Source organism: Plectropomus leopardus, chromosome 18 (assembly GCF_026936395.1).
Source record: "Plectropomus leopardus strain MGB_pleo_1.0 chromosome 18, ASM2693639v1, whole genome shotgun sequence".
Classification (NCBI taxonomy): domain Eukaryota; kingdom Metazoa; phylum Chordata; class Actinopteri; order Perciformes; family Serranidae; genus Plectropomus; species Plectropomus leopardus.
In genome coordinates, this window is record NC_142193.1 from 23,625,120 (window position 1) to 23,635,301 (window position 10,182).

A 10,182-nucleotide genomic window follows, 5' to 3' on the forward strand; every position below is an offset into this window, starting at 1 on the left:
CAATGTAAAAAAAAAGAAGTTTCCCATGTAGACCACGCCCAATTAGGGCTACTCCTATTTTTGATTGGACAGATTCACCAGTTTTGGGTGGGGTTACACGCTAAACCTCAATCGTGATTGGCCCCTTCCAACGTCTGTCTGCATGCGGTCTGTTGATTGGTTGTTTGACGACGGGATTAACGTGGAAACGCTCTGCTTTCAATGAGACCACAATCGAGACAAAATAGGAACTCACACGGGTTCAAGCTCTTTATTTATTCATTAAATGACGTTAATTTTTCATTAGTAGCTCCGTAAATCCGTGGCTCACATTTTGACACGTAATTAGAGTGAGTAAAACAAGTTGCGGGCAGATCCTGAAAGTTTGTCTACAAGTGTTTGGAATAAGGAAATCGTCTCCGGCTAACGTTATGTAGCAAGCTGATCTCAGTTATCCACTCGTAAACTCTGCTATCATTTCACAGACTGTTGTAAATCGCACTTAAAGGTAAGTAAACAAGCAACACTTTTACCACCTGCGATCATTCACATCGCTAAGAAAGAGTTAACATAAAGATACTAGCGGTAACGGATAGTAACCTAAAATCTGGGTCAGTGTCTTCGCCATGTCAGTGTAGGGAGGAAGAGGGTTATATCAACTGGTTTGATTTGTCCACGTGCACCTTATAGTCGGCTAATCCGGTGTAAAATCACGACTACCTGCTGTCTTAATCCTCCTCCAGGCATGACCGAGTACAAACTTGTGGTGGTCGGGGCAGGAGGTGTGGGGAAGAGCGCTCTCACCATCCAGCTCATCCAGAACCACTTTGTTGATGAATATGATCCAACCATCGAGGTGAGACAACATTAGACACTGTTTCATGGGGAAGTTAAGTGCGATTTAGTTCAAATACAGAATCTAGAATCTACCACGATCACACTTGGGTGTGTTTATAGATGTGTTTAGAGTGGATCTCGATTTAAAGGGAAAAATCACCTAAATAAAGAATCCCAATTTGTTATTTACATAGCGAAGGAAAGTCCAATCAATATTTGTGGACATGAGCTAATCTCTCAAAGCCAGAAACAGAAGTAAGCCTCAAACTTGTGGCGTCATGCAGCAGAGATACTCACCTTGTTTTGATTGGGCAAAGTGACAGGAGGCCAGACGCAGCAAAGCTGTACGTGTTTCTAGGATTTTAGGATGACGCACGTTTCTAGAATTTTCACAGATTTCTAGGATTTTAAGACATTTCTAGTTCAGGAGGTTTTTAGTAGTTAAGTCAAGGATTTTATGATTTTCTAGGATTTGAGGATGTTTATAAGATTTTAGATTTTTCTAGGACTTTTTTTTTTTTTTTTTTTAGAATGTACCCATGTTTCTAGGATTTTAAAACATTTCTAGGAATTTAGGAAGTTTCTAGGATTTTGGGACATTTCTAGAACTTTAAAGCATTTCGAGGATTACAGGACATTTCTTGGAATTTAGGACGTTTCTAGGATTTTTGGACATTTCTAGGACTTCAGGATGTTTCTGGGATTTTAGGTCGTCTCACAGGTTTCAGCACATTTCTAGGATTTTTGTGTCTTCTCTGACAAATGTTTCCTTAATGATACAGTATTTTTGTGTGTAAAAAAATCAACCAGGGCTAACTAGGCTCTTTTATGTACTAAATAACCAACTAACTAGGTAAATGTGGCAACACAAAAATAATAAAGTACTCAGAGTTCTACATTAAAAACCTTATCCAAAAGAAATCTTATACAAAAGTATAAAATAACTGTCCACAAAAGGCACTTAAATGTCAAAAGTCAATGTATTAGTTACACAGCAAAAGGGCCTCATCAGAGTCATATTATTATACATTTAATTATAGTATTATTAATACTGATCCATAAACATCTAAGAAGCTTTTTAATGTTGTAGCTGGTCGACGTTGAAGCTCATTTTAACTTCTTCATGCAGCAGGGCAGTCTGTTATGAAACAATGCTTCTTACCTTATAAACTGTTTGTATGGCTTGTCTCGACAATCTTCATCTGCAAGGTGAACAGTAAGATAGCTGTCAAATAAATACAGTGGAGTAAAACATCACCGTGAAAAGTGGTATCATAAACACCAGGCTATGCCGTCCAAAAAAATCTACAGCACCATCAGACGGGACAGTATCAGCTATTAAACAGCTCTCTTGCAAGCCCCGATCAGTTTCAAATGATTTCCTCTAGCAGATATATAAAGCAACACTGTTCACTCTGCTGTGTAATCTCTTTAGTTTCTCACACTGTTGCCTAAAAATTACCACAAGTTGGTTGCAAAACTTTATTTTCTAACTGTGTTATATCTGCAAGTTCATTGCAAAACTTTCCATTCTTGCTGCTACATGACACACCACCAGTGTGTCTGTACAAAAAAATCTCTGGAATTAACATGATGCAATCCACTGTCAGGTTTCTTGGCAGATGCATTTGCCTGCATGATCAAGTCAATGCTGTGTTGCAGGACTCGTACAGAAAACAGGTGGTGATCGATGGAGAGACGTGTCTTTTGGACATCCTGGACACTGCAGGTCAGGAAGAGTACAGCGCCATGAGGGACCAGTATATGAGGACAGGAGAGGGCTTCCTCTGTGTGTTTGCCATCAACAACACCAAATCTTTTGAGGACGTTCACCTCTACAGGTACAAGATGCCTCACACCGCTGGTGACTTGTATCAGTAATAAAACACAGCTGAAGAAAGAGGTAGAAACAGTACAGTTGAGGAAAGATTAATAGTCTACTTCAGCAGTTCGTGTTTAACTTGGCACAGTCCGTAATCCAGCTGTGTGAGGTTCAGACAGTCTAGCACTGCAAAGACTGCTTCCTTATCAACAGGAACTGCCCTTGTAATAATTTGCACCACTTATCTATACATGTGCTGAGTGTGGTTACAAGTTTTTTGGGGCATTTTTGCACCATGATCTAGGTCATATTTTTGCACTAATCCAAATATATAAGCAAAACTGAAGAACAATTTCGGTTTTGTAATGATAAAAGCAGGGTTCCCATGATAATGAGAAACCTGGAAAACTCACTGAATTCCACAATAACATTTTCCAGGCCTTGAAAAGTCATTATATTCGTCAAAATCATTGAAAGTTCTGGAAAAATAATGACATTTTGTGTAATGAAATGGTTGCTTTTATGTTCCAGGGATAACCCTAATATACACCGATGTGTACAATATTTGGTTTACTTTCACGTATGTTTCTTCATTCTCTGCCTGGGTTCTTTTCTCACTCACTGGATGCCAGCTAAAATTATGTTTGAGCAGAGTTTTAGTAGGATATGTCTGAAAAACATCCTGCCAGTGGAGCAAGCAGTAAAAGTCTTTATTATAATTTATTATAAGTGCTGGAAAAAGTCATGAAAAGTTTAGAAATTTTGTCCATGAAAATGTGTGGGAGCCCAGTAAAAGTAAGGCTAGCCTCAGTCTCTTAAGCACTGTGGCATGTGTCTCCTCTTTAGAGAGCAGATCAACAGGGTGAAGGACAGTGACAGTGTTCCCATGGTGCTGGTTGGGAATAAGAGCGATCTGAGTACCCGTACAGTGGAGACACGGCAGGCGCAGGAACTTGCACGAAGCTACGGAGTACCGTTTGTGGAGACATCTGCCAAAACCAGACAGGTTTGTAGGAAAGACTGCGACTGTTTATCAGCACGCCGTTGTTCCGAATACGAGTCATGTAAACAGTATGTTCCATTTGGATATTCCAAATCAGGCCCCTGTTTGAAGGTAGCATTTTCCAGATAAGAAATGGAATATGCTGTTATTATTAAAGTTTTTAGGAGCATTCATTGGAAATGTATTCAGTGCATTTAGAAAATGCATCTCATTGTGGGGTTTTTACTGCATTTAGCAACACAAAGCTTCTTGCCGGTCAACTCTGCGTTGTACACAAACCAATAAGGCAACAGTTTGTCAGGCTGGTGTAGAGAGGCATGCCCAACAGAAAAGAAAAGGAGGAAGTAACACACTCAAGTCTTTGATAGCAGCATGTTTTTGGATATGCGCAAATATTGTAATGTTGGCCTTTTCAAGAAGGTAGTTAGAGGAATGAAGGAGGGAGGCTGTGTTTGCACAGTTCAGAAGGTCCGCCACCAGTGGAAAACTTTAAATTGTAATTTGACGCAAAGAACCAAAGTGGCACAAGTTGCTGCGGTCGTTCCACCTTCCCATAGTTGACATGATGAACAACATGTTAGGGCACGATAATCGAAGTATGCACAGCTGCATGTCAGCAGTAATATTAGTGAAATATTCTTTGTCATTAGCCAAAAACAAACAGCTTGGTAGGAATATTATATGTCATATTATAATTCTTTTGGAATATTATATGCATGTAAATTCAGTAACACCTTCATTTAGTCTGCAATCATGCATTAGCCTTGGTTGAGTAAGTACAATATTTGCAAATTAGTGTCTCAAATGAAAATCATCTCAAACATAATCGTTATTCAAATATGAATCTTTGTTTTTGTGTGCCCGACTTGCAGGGTGTGGAGGAAGCTTTTTATTCGCTAGTGCGGGAGATTAGAAGATACAAGGAGACCAACCGTAGCAACAAGAAGAGCAAGAAGAACACTCAGAGACGTTGTGTAATTCTATAGCAAACCACACACACAGCATACTTTACAGCACTTAACGCACGCCCCCACACACTGCACCTCCTCTGTCACATTGAGGACGTCCTGCACAGCTCAGGGCAGGGAAGCATATGTGGCAAAAATCCATGTTTACTGCAGTCACACTTTCCTCTTACGGTATGTCACCACAAGATTTGCCATTTTTTCATCCAGTGTGCAGTGTCTGTTTAACGCTGTGAATTCAGTTCGGATTTTCTTTTTTGTTTGGTGACCAAACAAATAGGAGTTTTTTAGGGGTTTTTTTTGTTGTTTTTTTTTGGTTAAGCATTTGTTCAAACTTAATTTGAGTCTGTGGTAGAAAGATTGAATTTGTTTGTGAGGATATTTCTCCTTTTACTAATTATAATTTGCCCCGCCAATGACTTTACAAACTGTTCAGCTCCTTCACGCTGAGAATGCGGATGCAGCTTTCGCTTTGGTCACACAGGGACGGGATGGCTCACGGCAGTGACCCCAGTACCCCGTATTCCCGCAGTATCCCCCACAGGACTTCCTGAGTGACACGATCGTAGGCTTTCACCAAGTCCACAAAAATGTTCCTTCCACTGCTCGACAATATCCCCAGTCCAGGTCACCAGTGCTCCTCCCCTGCTGAGGACACCCTGAGACAAGCCCTGCTTTCCCTTCCAGCGGCATCTCACGGTTTGCCAGAACTTCCTTGTGGCTGGCCGAAAAACCTCCATGGCCTCCCTGAACTCCTTCCACACCCAAGCTTTTGCTTTGGCGACCGCCTCAGCTGGCCCACCGGTACCTGTCTGCTGCTTCAGGAGACCCCTGGGCCAATAATGCCTGAAAGGCCCCCTTCACCACTGGAGTCCACCAGCAGGTCCTTTGGTTGCCGCTACGACAGGCATCGACGACCTCCTGACCACAGCTTCCAGCAGCTGCCTCCACAATGGAGGTTTTGAATAAGGACCACTTGGAATTCATATCCCCAACCTCCCTGAGAGGGAGTTGAAGACCTCGCAGACAGGGGCATCTCCCAGATGTTCCCACTTTGCCCTTCCTACATGTTTGGGTTTACCTGGTCTGTCCAGCAGCCTCCCCCACCACCCGATCCAACTCATCACCAGGTGGTGATCAGTTGACAGCTCTGCTCCTGTCCTCACCTGAGTGTCCAAGACAAATGGCTGCAGATCGGATGATACCACCACAAAGTCTTTCATCAATGTTTGGCCAAGGGCAAGCTATGCTCAAACATGGTGTTCGTTATGGACAATCCATGACTCGTCCAATAACATTCCTCCCAGTCACGCCCCTCCAGTGAAGTTACAGAATTAACGCCTGACAATGATATGCCACCGGCACCATTCAAGAATTTAAAGTTTGCATCCATGTCTGAGAAAACATGGATGTTTCTACATGGATGTTTAAGTTGGGCAACCAGGATTGTTGTCACCAATTCAGTATCTGACCAATTCCCCCCCCATCTGTTCCTGAGTTATCATGCTGAGAAATGGACAGAAAAGTATTTTTGCAGAACATTGTGAAATTGACCTTTAGCCTTTGAATATAAAATGTCATCACTTCATCATTACAACCTTGGATGTCATTTTAAAAAATATACATATAAAAATGTCATAGTATATTATGTTGTTAAAAAAAATCACACTATAGTTTGTAAAAATAAAAAATATGTAAAAGTACAGTATGTTGTTTTAAAAAAAATTATAAAAATGATTCCAAAAATCATAAGATCGTCATCGTAACATTTGTAATTCAAAAGAATAATAACGTCACAGTAACATATGTCTATCCATAAATCGTAAAAATGTAAAAGTATAGTTTGTCAGTCCAGTCATTTGAAAAGTCGGAAAAATGTCATACTCAAGCAAAAATCTTACAGCATAGATGTTTAAAAAAAATGTCAGAGTATAATTTGTCACTGAAAAAAATCATGAAAACATCACGGAAGATAAAGTAATTGAAAAAAATGTATGTTGAAAAAAAATCAAACAAGTCATAGAACAATATGTGGTCAGAAAAACTGAAAAAAGTTTCACACTATAGCATGTTGAATCAGATCCACTCATCGTCATTGGATCTACTCAACGTCCCCACCTCCAAAAGCAAATTGCTCTCTAAAAAATATAGATTAATATCAGTCAGATAAAACAGCCTCCATTCCATTCGTAAAATGGCAGTTAGATGTGTCGATCTCTCCTGATGCTGTCTTCTGGAACCAAATATGTAAAAACATCTACTACTAAAAGTGTTAACTTACAACTCATACAATATAAAATTCTCCACATTATATATTATTATATATCATTACGCGGGTCAGAAAATGTTCAGAACAGGGTATGCATGAGAAAAATGCTCACACTGCACACAAAACCGCCCAGACCATTACATTCACGTCATCTGGTATTGTACACCTGTCAGACATTTTTGGGTAATCACAAAATCAATATCCTGCTTCTTAGGCTGCCACATCCCACTATTCCCATCCCTCTGTGTACTAGGTGACATCTCCAACATGAACCTGAACAAAACCAAAAGTAAATTACCCCTCACAGACCTAACGATTGCCAAGAAAACAATCCCGTTGCCGTTAAAATAAAAAAAAAACTCCAAAAACATGACCCACTGGAAAAGCTTGCTGTCAGATCACATATCACTGGAAAATAAAATACCCTTCCCTGTCAGAGACATCACTACTCAATCCTCCTTCATCTGGCAATCACTAGCTCATTTTCTAAAAACATAATGGTTTTTACCTAAAGGTTAAAAAAAACTGTACTATAGTATGTCATCCAAAATGGCATAAAATGTAATACTATAGTATGTTGTCAAAAATGGCAGAAAAATGTAATACTATAGTATGTTGTCCAAAATGACCTGCTTTTCTGGCCTTTATTTCCACTTTGTATAATATAATGCGTCTCTACAAGCTGACAGCTGTTCTGTTGTTTTTAGCCATTTTAAGGAGCGGTCAGATTTTGACTTTTGTCAACATACGACACTATTGCCTTTTTTGCCATTGTTTTGAAGTTTGAACAGTCTTGACATACTGAAATTTGAGGTTTTTTGCCTTTTTTGGCCTTTATTTTCACTTTGTGTACTATGACACGTCTCTACAAGCTGTTCTATGTGGTTTTTAGCCATTTTTAGGAGCGGTCAAAATTTGACTTTTTTCGACATACTATACTATTCCTTTTTTTGACATTTTTTTTGGCATTCTAAATAATGAGGTTTTGGACTTTTTTAGTCTTTATTCCCACTTTGTATACTATGACCCATCTCTATAAGCTGTTCTATGTCGTTTTTAGCTATTTTTAGGGGCGGTCAAAATTGGACTTTTTTCGACATACTATACTATTGCCTTTTTGGCTATTTTTTGAGGTGCTAAATTCTGAGGTTTCTGGCCTTTATTTTATCTTTGGATACAATAACACGCCTCTACAAGCTGTTCTGTGTTGTTTTTAGCCATTTTTAGGAGCGGTTAAAGTTTGACTTTTTTCGCCATACTATACTATTGCCTTGGTCGCCATTTTTTGGACATGCTAAATTCTGAGGTTTTTAGCCTTCTTCTACCTTTATTTTCACTTTGTATACTATAACGCGTCTCTACAAGATAATCTATGTTGTTTTCAGCCATTTTTAGGAACGGTCAAATTTTGACTTTTTTCGCCATACTATACTATTGCCTTGGTCACCATTTTTGGACATGCTAAATTAATACGTTTTTGGCCTTTTTTGACCTTTATTTTCACTTTGTATACTATAACGCATCTCTACATGATGATCTATGTTGTTTTCATCCATTTTTAGGAGCGGTCAAATTTTGACTTTTTTCGCCATACTATACTATTGCCTTGGTCGCCATTTTTTGGACATCCTAAATTAATAGGTTTTTAGCCGTTTTTTGACCTTTATTTTCACTTTGTATACTATAACGCGTCTCTACAAGATAATCTATGTTGTTTTCAGCCATTTTTAGGAGCGGCCAATTTTTGACTTTTTTCGCCATACTATACTATTGCCTTGGTCGCCATTTTTTGGACATGCTAAATTCTGAGGTTTTTAGCCTTCTTTTACCTTTCTTTTAACTTTGTATACTATAATGCATCTCTACAAGCTCATCTATGTTGTTTTCAGCCATTTTTAAGAGGAGTCAATGTTTGACTTTTTTCACCATACTATACTATTGCCTTGGTCGCCATTTTTTGGACATGCTAAATTAATAGGTTTTTGGCCTTTTTTTAACCTTTATTTTCTCTTTGTATACTATAACGTGCCACTACAAGCTATTCTATGTCATTTTCAGCCATTTTTAGGAGGAGTCAATGTTTGACTTTTTTCGCCATACTATACTATTGCCTTGGTCGCCATTTTTTGGACATGCTAAATTAATAGGTTTTTGGCCTTTTTTTGACCTTTATTTTCACTTTGTATACTATAACGCGCCACTACAAGCTATTCTATGTCGTTTTCAGCCATTTTTAGGAGGAGTCAATGTTTGACTTTTCTCGCCATACTATACTATTGCCTTGGTCACCATTTTTTGGACATGCTAAATTCTGAGGTTTTTATGGCCATTTTTGACATTTATTTTCACTTTGTATACTATAACGCGCCACTACGAGCTATTCTATGTTGTTTTCAGCCATTTTTAGGAGCGGTCAAATTTTGACTTTTTTCGCCATACTATACTATTGCCTTGGTCGCCATTTTTTGGACATGCTAAATTAATACGTTTTTGGCCTTTTTTTGACCTTTATTTTCACTTTGTATACTATAACGCATCTCTACAAGCTCATCTATGTTGTTTTCAGCCATTTTTAAGAGGAGTCAATGTTTGACTTTTTTCGCCATACTATACTATTGCCTTGGTCGCCATTTTTTGGACATGCTAAATTAATAGGTTTTTGGCCTTTTTTTGACCTTTATTTTCACTTTGTATACTATAACGCGCCACTACAAGCTATTCTATGTCGTTTTCAGCCATTTTTAGGAGGAGTCAATGTTTGACTTTTTTCGCCATACTATACTATTGCCTTGGTCACCATTTTTTGGACATGCTAAATTCTGAGGTTTTTATGGCCATTTTTGACAATTATTTTCACTTTGTATACTATAACGCGCCACTACGAGCTGTTCTATGTTGTTTTCAGCCATTTTTAGGAGCGGTCAATTTTTGACTTTTATCGCCATACTATACTATTGCCTAGGTCGCCATTTTTTGGACATGCTAAATTAATAGTTTTTTGGCCTTTTTTTTACCTTTATTTTCACTTTTTATACTATGACGCGTCTCTACAAGCTATTCTAAGTTGTTTTCAGCCATTTTTAGGAGCGGTCAAATTTTTGACTTTTTTCGCCATACTATACTATTGCCTTGGTCGCCATTTTTTGGACATGCTAAATTAATAGGTTTTTAGCCCTCTTTTACCTTTATTTTCACTTTGTATACTATAACGCATCTCTACAAGCTAATCTATGTTGTTTTCAGCCATTTTTAGGAGCGGTCAAATTTTGACTTTTTTCGCCATACTATACTATTGCCTTGGTCACCA

General features: G+C 38.6%; 1 protein-coding gene across 1 annotated transcript; it reads left to right on the forward strand.

Annotated features, from left to right (window-relative positions):
• Positions 1-179: 179 nt before the first annotated feature.
• On the forward strand, positions 180-6,358 carry LOC121956927 (GTPase KRas). Its single transcript, XM_042505366.2, has 5 exons — positions 180-487; positions 723-835; positions 2,479-2,657; positions 3,485-3,644; positions 4,514-6,358. Exons 2-5 carry the CDS (start codon positions 725-727, stop codon positions 4,625-4,627), a joined length of 564 nt encoding a protein of 187 aa, XP_042361300.1. The 5' UTR covers positions 180-487; positions 723-724; the 3' UTR covers positions 4,628-6,358.
• The last annotated feature ends 3,824 nt before the right edge of the window (positions 6,359-10,182 follow it).